General features: G+C 39.1%; 1 protein-coding gene across 3 annotated transcripts in view; it reads right to left on the bottom strand.

Moving 5' to 3' along the window:
* SMG1 (SMG1 nonsense mediated mRNA decay associated PI3K related kinase) overlaps positions 1-12900 on the bottom strand; it is an 88076-nt gene extending 75176 nt beyond the window's left edge. For 2 of the 3 annotated variants that reach the window (XM_074346279.1, XM_074346280.1), the window contains exon 1: positions 12454-12900. In XM_074346279.1, the coding sequence (XP_074202380.1) occupies positions 12454-12542 (89 nt within the window). In that variant the 5' untranslated portion in view covers positions 12543-12900. The remainder of the gene's footprint in view (positions 1-12453) is intronic. The other variant, XM_074346281.1, reaches the window with a different exon arrangement.
* Positions 12901-19638: the final 6738 nt, after the last annotated feature.

Raw genomic sequence — 19638 nt, 5'->3', positions numbered from 1 at the left:
CTATTATATGATTTCATTTATATGAAATATTCAGAATAGGCAAATCCATAGAAAAAGTAGATTTGTAGTCGCCAGCATCTGAGAGGAGGGGAAAATAGGGAGTGACTGCTTAATTTGTACTGGGTTTTCATTTGGGACGATAAAAATTCTGGAACTGGTCATGGTTGCACACATTGTGAATGTACTTAGTACCACTAAATTGTGAAATAGTACATTTTACCAAAATTTTTTAGAACCTTATTTATAACATTCCTGAAAAGGCAAAATTATAAAGAAAAAAGACCAGTGGTTACCAAGGACTGGGCGAAGCTGACTACATAAGGGCACAGGGAAACGGTGGGGGATGACAGAAGCATTCTATGGCTTGATTGTGTTGGTCACAGTTACAATACTATCCAGTACTGTCAGAACTCGAGAACTCTACAGCATGTAAATCATACCTCAATAAACCTGATTTTAAAGGAAATAGTGTACTTCTTTATAGTAAACACATAAAAGTATTGAGTTATTAATAACTGATTTATTTTTCATAATTCAGTGATTCATGTCTTACATTGTCAACCATATTTTAGTAGCCATTCTCAATGGAAAAGCAGAAATGTATCATTGGTTTAAAGTCACCATGCTTTCTATGAAACCAATGACTGCTAGTGTCCGAATTAATCAGGCATAAGAGCTGGAACTTTAAAGCTTGGCAAGGATTAACCTAGCCAAGGTACAGTAAGAAATAAAACTGCACTCATATCAGTAAAAGAGTTGTTACCTATACTAATATTAAAAGTTCTCAATTTCCAGCAAAATAGCCATTTTACTCTTTATCAATGCCTGAGATAAGTCTTTATAGCACTTTATTTTAAAAAAAAAACCTAATAAATTCTTAATATTTTATTGCCTACCCATTTGATAGCTTTCAAAAAAATTTAAAGAGTCAAAGCACTACGGCTGACAAAATCAGAAGCTTATGGGCCAAGAGAGATTGGCAATCCACTTATGATTTATTTTACATATTTAAGTATTCTGAAGTCCTATATCTCATCTGGCATAAATTTATTTCTTACTAGGCATTAAGAATATTGATAGTCAGGAAAGTTGGTATGCTTTTAACCTCTGATACAAACATGAATTCAATGTTCAGCATTTAACAAAAATAATTCTGTTTATGCTAAATAATCATTCACCTAAAGGCCCCTGGATCTAAGGCTCCACATCAATTTGACTCACTTTCTTCCTGGCCTTTATTTTTAACCCAAGCTAGTTTACAGCCTTAAACAAAACCCTGTTTCGGCTACTATTTGCATCACTTATCTTCCCCTTTTGTCAGCAAGTCCTGGAAGTACTTTAGAAACATCCCATTCAGCCTGGGAAATTGCCAAGATTGAAAGGAAATCTCTTACTCCATGACCTCCCTAGCAGAGGAAGGACAAAAAGACTGAAAAGTCCACAAAGAACCAAGTCCCATCCCCTCACTCCCCCACCCAGAATCTCCAGGTTAAATGCCAAACATAGCCCCTTAGGACAGAGAATATTAAGAGTTAAACACTAGAGGAATCCTAAAAGGAAGAGTCTTGAAACCAGAGTGAGACTCTAATTAAGGAAACGCAGTATTTTATAAGAAATGTGTGCAACCATCTTTTAAAAGTCCTGAAAACAGGCGAGTAATGCTGTAGAGTTATTCTGATAAAGTTCTTCTAGCTAATAGACTCAAGCATATTCCCAAGGAACTAACATGTTTGTGAGATTCTCTAACAATTACATATTTTACATCTTCCCTTAAAAATTACTGTAAAAAGAGGGGAGGGTATAGCTCAGTGGTACAGTGTGTGCTTAGCATGCAGGATGTCCTGGGTTCAACTCCCACAAAAAAAAAAAAAAATTTTTTTTTAAAGAATTATTCTAAAAAGCACTGTGATCTCTTTTAAAAACAAATTTAGTGTAATAAATAACAACAATACCGCCTTTTTTTTTAATTTAAACAAGTCAAGAAAAATTACGTGATTGCCAAAAATCACTCGTAACACATTAAAAAAAAATACTATGCCATTTAGATATAAGTACTTTCAAAGAAAACTATTATCAAGTTAGGCCCAACTGCCACAATGGTAATGCATATCCTTCAAATCCTGGGCACAGTCAAGGATTTGGGCATCAAAAGATCTATATTCTAGCATGTAACCTTTATCATGTAACATATCTTAAATATAACGGCAAATATGGAAAAGACACTATATTTCATATTCCACACATGATCCTCAATACAGAAAAACATTACCAGAAATATCTTTAGGGCATTCTCAAATTATACACATGACCCCCACCCCAACTCTCTTAACAAATGAAGACACCTAGAGAAGAATCTAAAACATCTTGGTTGTATTTCTAACTTTACCAACATAATTACACTAAGACAACAAGCAGATTTTTAAATGGACTCTGGTTCCTTTCAACATCTCCAGTAACTCCTCTAGGACCTATCTCCTTAGGTATCCTGTGGTAGGAAATACACTATTAAACACCAACATACTACCTGCGGTAAAATATGTATGGTAAACCCCCCTACTTAAGCATTGGGACTTCTTTTTCAGAAGTGATCTTGAAATAGCCATTTCCTCCTACTTAAACATAAATAAATCTCAAAAGATATGACTCCTAAGTCAAATAGTTGGGAAAGGAAGATATTTTGTAGAAAAATTCTATTAATTCTTCTAACTGTAGGGCTATTAAGACAGTTTCGGGTAGTTACTGAAACATACTAGTAAGCAGCAATCAAGAGCCAGGAAACAATGCTCCCACTGTGCTTAGCAGTAGCCAGAAATATACTGAGGTATTTGAAGTATTCAGCCTTAAGTTTGAGAAAGCCATGAAACAGTTCAAAATCCTCACTTAAGCCACTTTAAACTCACAAGGTCTATACAAACCATCTTTTTCTCCTGTAACATTTTATATTAACATACTTTTATCAGATTGATAGACTGATTTAAGTGGTATAAAATAAGAGTCTTCCATTACTCCCTTGTGCAATAAAAGAGAAAAATCAATGTTTCTATATATGAAGTTCCTCAGGAGACAGCATTTACTCATTTTGAGTAAATTTATAGCACCATAATTTAAAATGGTACCAAAATTCTATTGGTACTAAGCAGTCATGACAGCTTAATACTGTATATACATTATATAATGATGCAAAATTTCATTAATTCCTATCTATTTAAAAGATACATGTGGTTTTCTTTTCTTAAAGTACTTCAAACTATGATATTGGCAGAGTATATCCTTTCCATGATCAATGACCATCCTCCCTACTCCCTTTAAAACAAATATACATACATTCTACATTAGGGAAGAAAGAGCACTGCAGCATTTAACTGACGTTTTTAAAAGAATTAGGTTTTAAATTTCAACTATATAATGAAAGTTAAGCAAGGTACAAGCTACCTTTTAACCTACTCTGTCTCTATTTAACTCCATTTGCACCTGCCCTACAACAAATGCAGTCACAAAGATTAGATTATTTTTGCTGGCTCACAATTTCAACTGACTATCAAGTTCTTAAAGTGTGAATAATAAGACATGGCAAAAAATAATAAAGGATGCAGATCTACAGCCAAATTCCTTATTACCTAACTTGAAACAGGCTTACAGCTTAATGGAAATTTTCTCCCTAGAACCCTACAGTAGAAAATGTAGAAAGAGAACCACCACTATAATGGAGAGCAATTAATTGCATCTCCACCAATATTCTTCTAAAAGAATGCATATAAGTTGCTATTAAGTATGGCAAAAGTCATACTTAACAGGAATTTAACAATTACGTGAGCTTCCAGTCATGCATCCTCTAAAAGACTTGATGTAAATACCTTTTATGGAAATTTTTAATACACATACACACTCTAGTCTCAGAGTACTAGAAAAGTGAAATTTCAACCAGTATGTGGATGCATGTGTGTAGTAAATTCTAAAGACGAAGAGAAAAAAAAGAGGGAGGTTCTTTAAAATTCTAAATTTGATTTAAAGTGTGGCAACATAAATAGCATTTGGGTAGCACTTTATAGTTTTGAAAGTAATTTCCAAAACTTTACCTTCAACCTTCATAACCCTTTGTCTTAGGGAAGGCAAGAATTACCTCCTCAGAGGGACAGCTGGCAGTGCCAGTACAAAAGACCTTTGTCTTCCCATTCTTAGTCCACTGCTATTTTCATGACACCAGCCTCTCCTAAGATAAATATTTGTGACAGATCAATACTAAAAATGCACACATTCTTAAAAATAATACACCTTACAGAAGAATCTAAAACACTCTGGTTCTACTTCTTACTTCTCCAATGCAATTACACTAAGACAACAAGTGGATTTTTAAATGGACCAAAAGAGCACTATGGTGTAATTTTTATATCCTCAATAAGATTAGAATAAAAACACAGGGATACTACTATTATAGTAACTATACAAGACAGGCCACTCTAAATAAACATTTCTTTTACAAAAATTTGTTTTATAGTCGGTCAACTGATTACCCCCCATATACACCTTTATTAAGCATAAGTTCATCTTTAATTTTCAAAAAGGAACAAGATTCCACATATTAAAATGACACCAATATTTCAAATAATGACAATCATTTATAAAACAGTCAGAATCCTAACTCAAGTCCTTCAAAAACGATACCAACTGTGTTTCACGGTAGATTCTTCTAAACTTGGCTAATGAATAGACACTAAATCTCAAGTTTCATAGTCTTACTGTTGGGAAACCATTTTCACCTTTCTTCATATTCATCCAAAGAATACGAGGACAGGCAAGAAAAACAATCGATGGTTTCAGGAAAGAAAATTCAAGATGTGTTTTCTTTCCAATTAAATATGTATTATTAATCAGTTGCACCGTACTATGTGATACAGGGGATCATTTTTGGATCTTTTTAGTCATCTAATCAGGAAAGAGTCCCATTCTATAGAGGACAGACAAAAAAAATCTTGACATCTTTCCTCAAATTAATAGATATTTCCGGCAAAGTTCTGGCAAACTGCAGGAAGTCAACATAGACTCTGTTATTAGGGCAATGAATCTGAATTTTCAGTGTTAGAATCAAACCAGAGAGGCTGGAAATAAAGTGTTATATTTCAGACAAGGATGCCAGGGTTCATATTATCAGAAATATAAACCAGGGAGGCCCTCAGAGGCTGAATAGTAAGAGTCGTAGGTTGCTTCAAAGAACTAAATATTCCAAGATGAAAGTTAAAATTCCAAACACATACACACAACCATATACACACATCTTCTAAAATCAGAAGATTAAAACACTAAAGAGAAGAATTAAATAAGAGGGAAATTTTTTAACTCAAAGAGCTTCAGTAAAAAATAAAATGTTGCCAATGTTGTCAAACATGAAGGAAAAACTAATACACATCACTACAAAGTTCAAGACATTTATTAGTGAAGGCTTTTGCCTAATCAACAGAAAAAGTATCTGTGTATATGTATATATGTGTGTATGTGTGTGTGTGTGTAAAATCTAGTAAATACTAAGTTAAACAACTTTTTTTAAGATCTGTGGACATATACATACAATGACCTTAGGCCACTACAGAACCTTTAATAATTTTCTTGTGGACCTGTAAGAGCACTACTGAGGTTCCTCACGATGATAAAGGAAAAAAAGGGTCAAAGGAAAAAGTAGTGCCCTTCCTTATAAAGAAAGAAACAGCATAATTTAGTAAGTTTCATATCAAAAAGCAATCTATAATTCTGATACCAGAAACTTCTCTTTTGAAAAAGGTTTTTAAGTCATAAACACGAAAAAATTGGTAAAAGATTTGTAAATAACAAACATAAGGTCCTAGACATACTACGAATAGCAACGTTAACCTCTAAAGGAATAACTTTTAACAGGAATAAAATCTCGTTTTTTCAAAAGGTATGAAGATCAATATATAAGAAGGAACTCACTATGAAAGAAACTTGTTGATTCTGCAAAATTAGGGTTTCACTCATTCCCCAATCAGCAGGCACACAACTGGCAAAAGAGCTGTTTCCTCGGGCATTCTAATGGAATGCCCAAAAAGGTTCAATCCAGTGCTTAACTTTTTAGTGATTAGGCTGTTTAAATAATATACAAATAGATACAATAGATATGGGATAAACTGTCAATGTGCAAAGTAATTTTAAACATGTGACCAAGGTATTTTTTCAAAATGGATAAAACCTATGAATCTTAAATGGCCATAGTCTTCTACGAAAGATCTGGCCACCTCAGTCCACTAGAACACTGTCCCTTTGAACCTGTTCAATCAGCTTTAAGTTGCTGCCTCAGGCCGACCAGGCTGTTATACAAGGGATAGTTTCCTTCAAAATGCCTCCTATAGTAACAGTGTGGTAAACCCTAGAGTTAACTATAAATACAGAAACAAACCTGCAGAATTCCATTTTCATGTATTTACTTGAGAAAACACACTAGAGTGTATAGTATTTATTGATGCATAGGTAGGCAAGAATGGATACGAACGTAAAACCATTACACAAGATGCATGCACATATAATGGTTATGTTTTACTGAGGAAGACACACACAAAAATTTCAGACAGTGGTATATGCTACAAAGAAAGCCCAGTGTGAAGTGTTATTAGAGAAGGCTGCTGCTTCTCACTGACGGGGTGGCATTTAGGCTGAGATAGCATGAAAGCACCCAGGCCAAGCACTCTGAGAAGAGCAATCTATGCAACAAGAGCAAGCATACGCAAAGGCCCTAAAGCAGAAATGAGTTTTCAGAGTGCTTTAGGGCAAATACACTGAAGCAGTACAGAAAATGACTCAGGCTCATCCCTCAGGGACTTAAACTAGTTGGGGGAACCAAAAAAATTGAAGATTGGAGCACAGTTAGTTTTTACTGCAGACCTGTGGCAAGATATGGAAACGAGAGGGATCACAGAAGGCAGAGGTAGCAGGGTAGAGGTCTTAAGGGAACACAAGATTTAGACTGGGGAGAGCGCAAAAAACAGACCTAACCAACAGCAGGTGTGAGAGGTTCAAGAAAGGCCCATGAACCTGTAGCTCACAGGAATAAATTTAGTCAGCCTAGCCAAACTTAGAAGAGCTCCTCTGTGTTTCAGGAAAGGACTCAAATGCCTGAAAACGTAAACAGTGGATCCACCATCTAAAACTGTTTTCACAAGGATCTTCAGATATCCCAAGTATGTTTATAGCAAAAGAGAAATAACAGAACTATGTTGAAGATGATGTTATCAATCCTTAGAGACCGTAATTTGGTATTCAAAGATTTCCTTTCTATGTTAAGTTTTAAGGCAAAATCTACCTGTACATTCTGCCAGGGGTTTTGGGTTTCGGTTTTTTTGTGGGGGAGGGCAGCAGGAAGGGGAGTAATCCAACTGCAAAGTCGTCATGTATCTGTATCTTGATTGGGGACGAAGTTACACAGTGTATACATTTTTCCAAAATCATTGAACTGAAGACCTATACATGCATAAGTTTTATCTTAAAAAGGTAACACAATGGAGTTCAAAAAGAATTCAACTAAGAGAGGAAAAGTACAATCAACTAATACAAGATGGAGCAGATCATAAAAACATACGTACACCTGAAACTAGTATGTTGTATGTCAATTATACCTCAATAAAGAAAAACACAAATGTCACCATAAAAATTTAGTTACCCTCTACATTTAAATAAATAAATAAAATAAAATAAGCTAGAGTACTTCATATAGGAGTTAAACCACAAGATACCCACAATCTTCACTGTTACAGACTTTGATACGAGAGGGGATATATTTTATTTTGTAGTCCCCAAAATAAAATAGGTCCTGAGAAAACTTTAAGATAGCCAAAGACAGGTAACCAGAATAACAATATGAAGAAACACCAAACAAATGACAGCTTGTGTGAATCCATATAGGAAGGTCCATTGAAAGAAGGAGCCTCAGGGATTTATTTTAGGCGATTAGGATAGGGAAAGAAAAGCGAATAAGCAAGTGCCTATTATATGCCATGCAGCAAAGGCAGGAAATCCTAAATTTGAACGTTGTGACAGAGAATTCAGTGTTCACACAAAAATACCACTAGCAACCACACTCCATTTTATGGGTATGATCATTCCATATAATTTAAGTGTACTAACCTGAATTTAATTGTGAGCAGACAAAAAGTATCACTTTAGTGATTATCCTCAAGCAACACCAAAAAACAAATGAGGGGCTCTTGATTATGGAAATTCTACATATTGAGCTGAATATTTTTGTCTGAATTAAAGCCATGAATTATAAACAGAATATTCAGGTCCTCAAGTCTCTCGTCTACACTGTTCCAACTGCCTCCTAGTGTGGTTACATATGCACACACACATACACACACACCCCAACTAATTATAATCTTCCTCAATTATGTCACTTTCATGCTGGTAAAACTTCAATGGTTCCCTAAAGTCATTCCAAAGACACCTACACACTGATTCAAGACCTACAACACAGCCCCACTCCAGCTCTTGAGCTTCATCTCCTTTTTGTATCTGTCCTTCTAACCAAATTGGGAATTTTTTTTTACCAACCACAACCTGCACTTTGCCATCTCCCTACTTCCTTCTGTTTTTTGAGAGATTTCCCCCAAATTTACTGCCAAAATAGTACGGATCAATTTCATGACCCCACTGGCCCCTACTCAACTGTATAGCTTTCCTTCCTGATTCTCCAAGTTTTAAACTCTGCTAATCACAAATATAAAATATAAAAATAATTATATCAAGAATTTTATCACAATTAATACCCATATAGTGCTTTGCCTTTTACAAAGCCCTTTCTTATCTCCTGTATTAACCACTAACCACCTTAAAGACAGTGACTCTACTAGTCATAAAAATCCTTACAGCATCACTATTTCTTGAATTACAATATTTTCATTTAATTAGAATATTTCATAATCTTGTTATTAAAAAAGTCTTCAGTTATACTCCCAACTTAGAAAGGATCCAAAAGGGAAGGGGAAAAAAGGTTCAATTTAAAGATACTATTGACAAATGTTTCATAAGGAATATACTTTATTCTATAATGGGGAAAAAAAACTTTGTCCCAAAATTCAACACCCATACACAATTATTTGAAACTCAGTATACTTGGAAATCTGTGGTAGAGAACTGGCAATCATTAAATTCTATTTAACTAAAGCCCTATTTATAGTTAATAAAATATGTAACTCCACTTAATTTATCCTTTGTGTATTTCACTATGCTATGTACTTATGGACATCAGACAGTATAGATTCATAAAAGGCTGAACAGACAACTCTGGTTTCAAAAATCCAGCTTCTCACATTGTCAGAATACTAGTGTCTGGCTTTTCTATCTTCACAGCACCATTTCTTCCCCATCTTCTAGTCTGTGATGGAGAATGAAGGTATTTGTATTTGTGAGAACTTTAATCTTGTCTACATTTTAACCAAAAATGGAAGCTATTTTTAATATACAGTTTCATCCTTTTAGAATTGTAAAAAGAACCTAAGTTTGGGCACAGTAAGACATCCAATATGTATCTGTTAAATGAATAAAGTCTTAAAAGATTCCCAAGTATAGAAGTAAAATCTGTTTTCTGTTGACTCAAATGGTTCCTCTTATTTGTTGAACTAATCTATACTTAACTCCAATGTCAAATTAATCATGTCACTTTGCAGTATTAAAATGAACAATATAACTAATTATACATGTAATTTTAAAACAAATCATTCTTATCTCTATCTTGACTGGTGCCCCTAGAAGATTACTTCCCAAAATAAAGTCAAGAAAAGGACAGAATGGCTAGTGGCAATAAAAAACTACTCATTTGCCTAATCATTTTTAAATGTTAACGGAGAATACTAAAATGTTAACGGATGAAACTAAAAGAAAAGAAAACTAAAAGGAAGACTATAAGCCAGTACTATATAAATAGTTTCTGCTAGAGGTATGCTTTTAGCAAAGGTGGGCTTCCTCTGTTGCCATATGACACTAATCTATTCAGCCACGTGGAACACTTCCTGTCAATATGTGAAGTATCATGTGTGGCCATGATTGATCCAACAGTCAGTTTCCAGACTAACTGACAAACTAACACTAAAAGAAATGGACAAGAATTACTTTTTTAAGTCCTACTTTTTACAAAGCATTAAGTCTACAAAAATAGAACCAAAAAAATCAGAGAAGGAATGGTACAGAAAGGCAAATAATTTTTTTAAACCAAAATGATTCAAATGAACCGTAAAGAATCTGCCTGCGTTTGAAGACATTTAGAAAAATAAACCCCCATTTTAGCAAGGGGAAAAATCCAGCTCCATTCTGTCAGTTAACTGGAGTCTGTCACCTTTCTGAAGTGAATAGGGGCCAGAATAACAACCTCAAATTTAATTCATGAAAATGTATGACTTGGCAAACACCTGCGGTTTTTTATTGGCTTTTTAACAAAACAACTAGGCAACTGTGTGAAGAAATCATGTATGGCGTGTTATCCATACTTCTCTGTTCCCTCCTCTACAGAACAGTCAAGTATTTCCAACATCCTAATCAACTGTTACTCCATGTAACCAAGTGCATCTCACAGTATCTGTCTACTTAGGCATTAAGTTCTGAGACTTTGTTACAGAACACAGCTTCAAAAAATGCATTCATCCTCCCCCACACACAGGTAAGAAATAAAGTACATGAAAAAAGAAAACATAGATAATATTAATAATCCATACACATATTCCTTATCTATATAAGGCATTCTGCTTCATACCTGTCAAAAGCAGCCAGGTGCTCTCAACCCATGGCTGCAACTGTACTACTTCATTTATTTAGAACCACAAGCTACAATTTATTCTTTTCCAAAAGCTCTAGGATTATCTGTGAAGGGCATTTCATTTAGTCCTCTAAACGGATACTACGTACATTCTTTCAATGTTGACCACAATACTAAAAAATAATGTACAATCCACTGTCAAAAAGCTCTCAAATGCCAAATCCAAGCTCATTTATCACTTAATTCATTACATGCAAAAAAAATCACATATTACAACATATGTACTTTTGTACAACTAAGAATGCCAATTACAGATAAAAATACAAAAACTAGTCAACTGATTTTAAAGCACTTACAGACCCTAAGTGGTAAAGGAAAAAGCAGCTAAGCAAAGTAAAACGATGCTTTTCGAATAACTTTTTAAAAATGACTTACCATCTCAATTCCAGACTCAGGCATTAACTTTTAAAGTCATCTAGGTCTACATCAGTTCTCAACAGACATAGCATTTGGGAAGACATGTTAATAAATAGAGTAAGAGGTGTACCAACCATCATTCAAAAGATTATTCTGATTTTTCTACCAAGTCTTACAGTGTTAACATTCCAACATCATACCAATTTCCAAACACTACTGGAATTACATGAAACCACCAGGAAGCAAAAGTCATCCCAACAACGTGTGTCTCTCACACTTACTTGGCCAGTTCCTGGACAATCTTAATACAAGTGTTTCAACATATTAAAGCTCCATGAATCAACTAACCCTAAAACATTATATACATTTAGGGAGTTCTTCTAGGTATTGGCCTAAGTTCCAAAATAGTCTGAGTATTACAAGTACTCATTCAGTAAGAGAGGTAAGAATAAATCAGTCCCAAGTTAGGTACAAGTGCCCCATGATTAATCAGAAAGACACGAAAATTAAATTTTTTTAAAAAGTCGAAACTCCTAATATATTCATAGTCAACTAGGCCCCAAATCTGTCACAAGTTTAATCAAATTCTCTACTCTCTAAGTGAGTGCTCGCTCAAGCGTTCAGGTAAGAACTGATCTCAGCTAGAGTAACTGTCCCTACTCTTGGGGAAAACTTCAAATTCCAGAACTAGAGTGGGTCGGCCTCATTAATCCAGCCACAGTCTCATTTCATGGCCCACAACTGCCCTGCCTAAAGTCAGAGTAAGGCCTTGGAGTGTTTGGGGGTTTTTTGGCTTTTTGCTTTTTAATATTAACACGTGGGGGTCACCGAAGGGATTACTGTTAAGGAGGTCTTTCACGTGGGAACTGAGTAAGGGACCAGGGAAGTGAATGGGTAACATAAAGGGTCCCGTACTTTCAAGATCCCCCAACTCAAATCCCAAGTTGAAGGGAAGGTGGCAAGAAAAAGTGCCCCCACAACCAGGTTCCCTTCCTTCACCTTCCTTGACCCAGCTCCTAGGCCAGTGCCTCCTCCCGGAGCCCCTGGGTCTCGGCTCCAGCCCCGAGGCTAAAATGCAGGGAGAGGGGAGGCATTTAGGCCTCGCCTCCCAGCGGCCTTCTTCCCCCAGCCGGGGCGGGAGGGGACCCAGGAAGCCGCGCCCGGTTCCCGGGGGGTGGGGGGGTGGACAGCCTAGGCCGCGCCTCCCAGCCCGGCGGCCCTAGGCCTCGGCCCGCCCGAGGCGGGGCCCGGGGTCGGGGCGGAGGGCTGGGCGCCGGCTCACCCACCTGGGTTGCCAGTCATTCCAGCTCCGCGGGTACTTGGTGCCGCCGCCGCCGCCGCTGCTCAGCCGAGACCCCGGGGCTCTGCGGCTCATTACCTTCCCCGACACGACATGGCCAAGCGCCGCCGCCCGAAGAAGCGCGAGTCGCCGCCCGAACCGGCCGCAGCCGACACTCTGCTCCGGCCCGGGGCTAAGGAGGAAGCCGAAGAGGAGGAAGAGGCGGCGGAGGGCGGGGGAGGTGGACGGCCGTTCCGGGTTCCGCCTGAGCCCGCAGCGCAGGACGAGGAGGCGGAGGAAGGGGAGGCGACGTCTCTTCCAGGGCCGTGCGCGGCCCGCAACGCCGGGGCCCAGGAGGAGGAGGAGGACAGCGAGGAGGAGGCGGTGGCAGCGGCTCCTCACGCTCACACAGCCACGGCTTCCCCGCCTCCAGGCTCCGCCCGCTGCGCCGCTGCCGCACGGCATGCTGGGAGCGAGGGGCGGGGCCGGCGCCCGCCGGGCCAGAGGAGAGGGGCGGGGCCGGGCCCTGAGGGCGGGGCCGAGCGCGGCAGGCGGACCGCCCCCCCGCGTTAAGGGCTCGCCTTCACTCTGCGAATCGCGCCGAGGTCCGGGCCCCGCCGCGAGGGATCACGGGAGAGGGGATCTCCGCCCCCACCCCCATACGCACACCCTCCCACACACGCCCGGGAAAGCACCTGACCCCTGAGGGCCGGGCAGTCAGGTGTAAACTGGCATCCAATCAAGAACCCGGGGTGAGCTTGTGGTCGCGCGTGCGCGCGTGCGCTCGCACACAGGCGTGCCCTTAGGTTCACGTGCGTCCACCTTCCACACCTTCTACGGTGAAAAGTGAAAATAACAGAGAGGGGGTGGATACCCATCTGCCCTGTCCCCACTTGAAAAGTGCCCACGGATTCCTGACACCACCATTTCTTCACATTGCAAAAAACGACTAAATAGAGGAAGAAAGTGGAGTACTCAACGACCACCAACGCCTGTACCCCGCAACCTGAAATTTCCTTTAAATCCTCTCATCCCAACACCTATCTTCCCCTCCAAAAAGGGAGAGGGAGGGGTGGGCAAACCTGACCACTCTCCCCCTGACCCCGGACAGTTCCCCATCCCAAAAGACTTCACTAAAGCCTCTGATACATAATGCCGATGCCATACATAAAGAGAATAGGTCAGCAAGAGTGCACATCAAACAAGTAACACAAGTTACCTTTAGGGGAGTGGATAGTCAAGAGGGTCTTACCTTTATGTGCACCAAGGGTCTTAACCTGTTTTATGTTGTAAGGAGAAAGTCTTTATATATGTTGCTTGTGTAACTAAAAATTGTTACCAAAAGTACTTGCGACTATGAGGTGTTCCACACATCCCCCCTTAGACCCTGGGCTCTTTGCTGATGCCCACCAACTCCCCACTAAGTTATGATCCTGCCAGTTTTAAAGGAAAGTTAGATTTTCAAGTAAACTTTTCTCCCCTTCCCCCACTCCACCCATTCAGAGGAAAAGAAACTCTTTCTCTGAACTGGGGCTATTTGACTCAACAGAGAAAGTCCCAGTATATCAGACCCAAGCATGGTCACCCACATGTGTAAAAAAAAAATGTTAATAAAATACCTGAGTGAAGAGGAATATATGCTGCAGGTACACACTCCAACCTGAAATTTGCCCTAGGTTCCCCACACTTGCTGGTGATAAAGGGTCCCATCAGTTGTAAAAGCAGCTCTATGAGAGGTGCCCTTTCTTCCCTAGTCTCCTATGAAGAGAAAAATTCCCTTTTGAATGGAGTCCCAAGATTAGGGTCCCCTCACTCAGTATGGTCCTCTCTGGGGAACTGTTAATCCTGCCACAAGGTATTTTGGTTTATTTGTAGTTAATGTCTATTACATAAACGACAGTGAATACATTGTCCTCACATATGTTTTTAATGTACACCCTAATCATGATTTACTCTTTCATTCTACATTCAGGAAAATTTATTGAGCACCTATTAGCTAAGCCCTGGGGACAGGGACAGTGATCCAGACTCAATCCCTGTCCTCAAGAACTCTGGGAGCACAGATCAAACAGATAGCTCTATTACTGGAAATGACTGAAATATTTATATTTGATCAATTTCCCCTCTCCCCACCATGTTACCAGCCTGTGTCATGATCTGACTAAAAAGGCCCCCTCTCCCAAAGCCTTTTTTTTTTTTTTTTGTAAGTTTTGACCTTTCTTGGACCCATTTTTCTCAAATCCTTTTCTTTCTGTGCTCCAAGTGATTTGATGCTTTCTTCCTCTTTGGGACTCTGAGACTCATGAGCAAATGGCTGATTTTATGGCCAATTAATCATTTTGACTTCCTTCAACACTTGATTGCAACAATGGAGCAGTGACCAAATTATGTCAGTTGTTCAGATTCCAAAATGATTTGCAGCAGGGTAACTAGAACTTAGACCCCTGAGAAAAATGTCAGGAGTCCTTTAACCTTTGCAAATTGCAAAAACAATAGCAGAGTGAGTCAAGGAAGGGTTCTGTATTTAAATTCCAACTCCTCCGCTTGAAAGCTGAGGGAGCGTCAGCAAAGCCCCTGACTCTCACAGTGCCTCAGTTTCTCATCTGTAAAATGGAAGTGATAGTACTAATACTAACCTCTTGAGGCTGTTGAGAGGAGTAATAGAGATCTTGCATGTAAAGTGCTTTTTAACAGGACCTGCCACATGGGTAAGCAATCGAAAAATGTTAGCTAAAAAACAGATCTACAACTTCTCTGAAGAAAATGGCTATTTGGATAATATTTGACCCATGAAGAAGGAGGGGAAAAAAAGGAGCTGGCAGGGGTTGTGCCCAGTGGCTCAAATAATTGCTTCTTCGTTATCATTGTTTTTTGTACTTCTTTCACAGAAATAATTAACCCTCAAAAACAGTGTTGGCCCCGGGAAGGTGTGAGGACACAAGTGGGTGTGTCATTGGCAGCATCTTCCTGGAAAGGAATTTAAAAGTGTGTGGTCCAAAAACATAAAATTAATACCCTTTCCCCCCAGTAATTCCTCTTCTGGGAATCTGTCCTAAGGAAATTTGCCACACTACAGACAAAGTGATTTTCTTAAAATAAAAATCACATCATGTGACCATCCTACTTAAAACCCATCCATGGCTTCCCATTCTTAGGATAAATCCAGACTCATCATTACTAAGAGCCTGTGAAAATCTGGTTTCTCCTACATTGCAAACCTCCCACAGCAGCTTATACCCAAAACAGGATTCTAACAATGGTTCTAAATTTTGTCTTCATAGTAAAATCCTCTCACCTAGGCTGTACCCCAATTGACTCAGGAACTCTCAGTGTGGGCCCAGCCATCAGTACTTTAAAGACTTTCTCAGAGGATTCTAATGTGCCACCAAGATTGAGAAACACCACTTTTGAGTCCCTAAGCACTGAAAAAGTTATTGGGGACCCCACCCCAAGCTTACCTCTCAATGTATGTGGGTTATGAGGACAATTCTAAACCACCGGGAAAAAAGGAGTTAAAAGCCCATTTTTTTTCCCATTGGCAACTACTTGGATACTTCAAATATATATATACATCAAACATGATCAACGATCAAAACTTCCCAGAATTTTTTCTCATTTCTTTTGGTGATTCTGCTTTACTGGTTCCATGTCAATCAGAGAGACAGAATTTCTGTTCCTGAGACACACTGAGCCTCTCCAGACCCTGGGCTCTTGCACTTGCTGTTCCCTCTGCCGGGAATACCTTTCCTACATTTGTTCCCATCGGGTTGGGACTGGGATGGAAAGAGCAGTGTACCTCTGGTACCAAATTCAAGGAGGCACTTACTCTCGAGGTCGGTCAAGTGCCAACCCTGCAAATGCATGGGCCTGCGAGTGAGTGCCTCCTTACATGAGGGCCCTGAGGCACCCATTTGTCTTACCCTAGTCCTGGCCCTGTTTTCCATGGCTCATGTCAAGTCTTCTGAGAGGTCTTCCTCAACCTCCTTGCCCCAAAAAGCTGTCCAATGCTGTCACACACCCTACTTCTTTCCTTGGTAACACCCATCACCATCTGCAAGTATTGGGTTACTTTGCATATTTATTATCTGTCTCACCCTTAGGATATGAGCTCTGTCAGATTCAAGTCCACAGCTGTCCCACCTCTAGGCCCTCAATCCCCTGCACACAGCACAGAGCCCGACCCAGAGTAAGCACTCAAAAAACAGTTGTTAATGGAAGGAATGAAATAGAAATCAACTAAAATATGGACCAAGGTTGATATAAAAATGTGGGTCTCAGTTTTACATATTAGTAGCCAAAAAAAAAAAAAAAGAGCATTATCTCAAAGCACAACAATAGAAACCTGATTAGGAAACAGTACTTTTGTACTTGGAATTTTCTGCAGATTACTAAACATTATAGTTAAGAGGAATTTTTAATGGAATCAGGAAAATATTCTGTTTACATGTTTTAAAAAAAGCATGAGATTGAAATGTGAACATGTGCTATGACCTCAGCTCTGTTAAAAAAGGGAGGGGGAGGTTTCATAGAAAAAAGATTAGAAGAAATTGTATTAAATTCACCTAATATTGATGTCCTGTGATAAGCAGGATTATGGGTGATATTTCCACCCTGCTTTTTGCTAGTTTTCGAATTAAAAAGTAGCAGTAGTATTTGAAAGCACAATTTAAAAGAACTAAGAGAAAGCGTTCAATAAATATGTGTCGAATGAATGAATAGTAGGAGTACTCTTATGTGGCAGTGACCCACAGAGACCAATTAAATAAACTTTGGCCAAGGCACAGAGTCTTAGCTCTAATAGTGGTGACCAAATCTAGCTAATATTTATTGAGCATTTACTAATGCCTAATTTACCAGTTTACTTCATGGAATTCTCCAAAACCACACTATGAGGTAGGTGTCTCTGATGCCAAGAGAAACTGAGCAGCCTGTCCAAAATTGCCCAGCTGGTAGCAGGCAGGGACTGTCACAGGCAGGGACAGAAGGGACATTTGGTCCCGATTTCACATTCGTCAAGGCCTCAGATTAGACCTTTGACGTTATTGCCTAATGAGGTTATACACAGAGTCCCAGAGACACACTGACAGGAAAGATGCCCAGATTTTAAAAATAGTGTCCCCTTCCCAGTGCACACACCTTGGGGGGTTTTGCATTTACCCTTAATAATACATTATATTATTCACCTGATGAGTAGGTAATTCTATTGCATTGCAGTTTTTTCCCTCCTTGTGTTCAATTGTAAAAAAAAAGTGGCCAATTGCAAAAAGGAAACTCTTAAAATATACCAAAAATTTTGTGCTCTGTTTGCCATTTCTTAAATTTTTAATACACTCAGAAACTCAAAAACTGTAAGTTGCGGGGAAGGTACAGCTCAAGTGGTAGAGCTTATGCTTAAAATGCATGAAGTCTTGGGTTCAATCCCCAGTACCTCCTCTAAAAATAAATAAACAAATAAACAAACCTAATCACCTTCCCCCCAAAAAACCCAAATTTAAAAAAATCCCAAAAAGCTGTAAGTTGACCTGAGCCTTTAACTTCTGAAAGACCCTGGCATCAAGATTTGAACACAGGCACCAGGATTTTCCTAGATAGATCTTCCAAATTTCCTAGATAGATTCTCAAATTTATATCCTGAGTAAACAAACAATAAAGCTCTTTTGTTTCCTATAATCCCCAGACCTGGTGTAGGATTAACCCCAATTAGTCTCCAAAAATGAAGGACCTCATTCTCACACGAGAGACTGGAGTACAAGAGTGATTTTTAAAACACAATGTTAAAAGCAAATCCACATCACAGAGACATTAAAGTAAATTTTTTGAAAAGAAAAACAGCAGCCCTCTTAGTCCTGCTCCCAGCTAGGAAAGCTTTGTCACAGGTCAGGCTCCCTCAGTAAGGGCTATTTTTATAGCGAGTTTTCAAGTTGGTGCTGCAGGAATTTGGCTGGGAAACCTTTAGACACATTTGAAATCTGCACTCAGGCTGCCTCAGCTTGAGGCAAGGCCAAGCTTCTATAAATCAGGGCACAAGATGTGTTGCCCAGTGACTCCTGCACACTCCAAACAATAAAATAGGACGACAATGATGTTCATCCAAAGCTATCTGTGACTTATAAAGTGCAGAAACCACAAGGGTGAGATTCCCCCATTCTTGGCTCTGAGGTGCCCAGGGATTTGCATGGTGATTCTAAAGGAGCCAGACCCTTTGCTTTTTAACATTAAAGCAATATCATAAAGGAGGAAAAAAAAAAATAAAGGATTAAAGCAGTATCAGGCTCATATGCAAATAAAATGCAGATTATGTAAATAGTCTCCCCAGCAAGTCATTGCTGTCTATTGTTTATACAGTTATCATTTAATAGTTTAAAAAGATGTCCTGTATATATCTCCTTCCTGTACCTAGTAAATATCTTCATGAAGAATTGGATTGTAGGTGAGCAAAACTTTTTAGTTCGAATGCTAAATGTTAAGCATTGTCTGGCCAGAGATAGTGTATCTTCCTTTCTCACTCACGATTTTTAGTAGAAGCTCCTATCAGTGTAACCTTAGGTTTTCCCTCATTTTTAAATCTGTGGCTTTAAGTGTCATTTCCTGGTCTCTTACCAAACTCCAGCCTTTCAAACGTCTTGCCTAAAGTCAGGGCCCACCAGGATTGGATTGAAGAAAAAGGATATTAACGGGGGGGGGGGGGGGGCGCGGGGGGGGGCGGGTAGAGGACGTGTACAAATGGAAGTTAACCCAGGGCAAAGAAGAGTGGTGCTTTAGCATTTGTTGTCACTGTTGGAAGTCACCCAAATATGATGATGGTGATGATGATAATGATACAATGATACAATTTATAGTAACAATAACTAACAATTATTGGGCTCTTGCAATTTTTCAGGCATGGTGCTAAGGTCTCTACAAGAACTAGCTCCTTGCTCATGGAATCCTCAGTGACCATGACCACATAAGGTTGGTTGCTCTTAGTCCCATTTTTCAGATGAAGAAGCAGAGGTTTACAGAGGACATGACTTGCCCAAGGTGACACAGTAGAGATGAAGCTTAAATTCACATGCAGTTGCCAGTCCCCATGCTGCCCTTATCATTAAATTTTTAGCCAACAATCAACTTAATTTATCAATTTGTGTGATAGCCATTTTCTTAGATGCAATCAGTTGCCACAAATTTAATTCACTAGGGTTAAAGAGTTAAA

This window comes from Camelus bactrianus, chromosome 18, assembly GCF_048773025.1.
Source record: "Camelus bactrianus isolate YW-2024 breed Bactrian camel chromosome 18, ASM4877302v1, whole genome shotgun sequence".
NCBI lineage: Eukaryota > Metazoa > Chordata > Mammalia > Artiodactyla > Camelidae > Camelus > Camelus bactrianus.
This window is presented reverse-complemented; position numbering and strand designations above follow the sequence as displayed.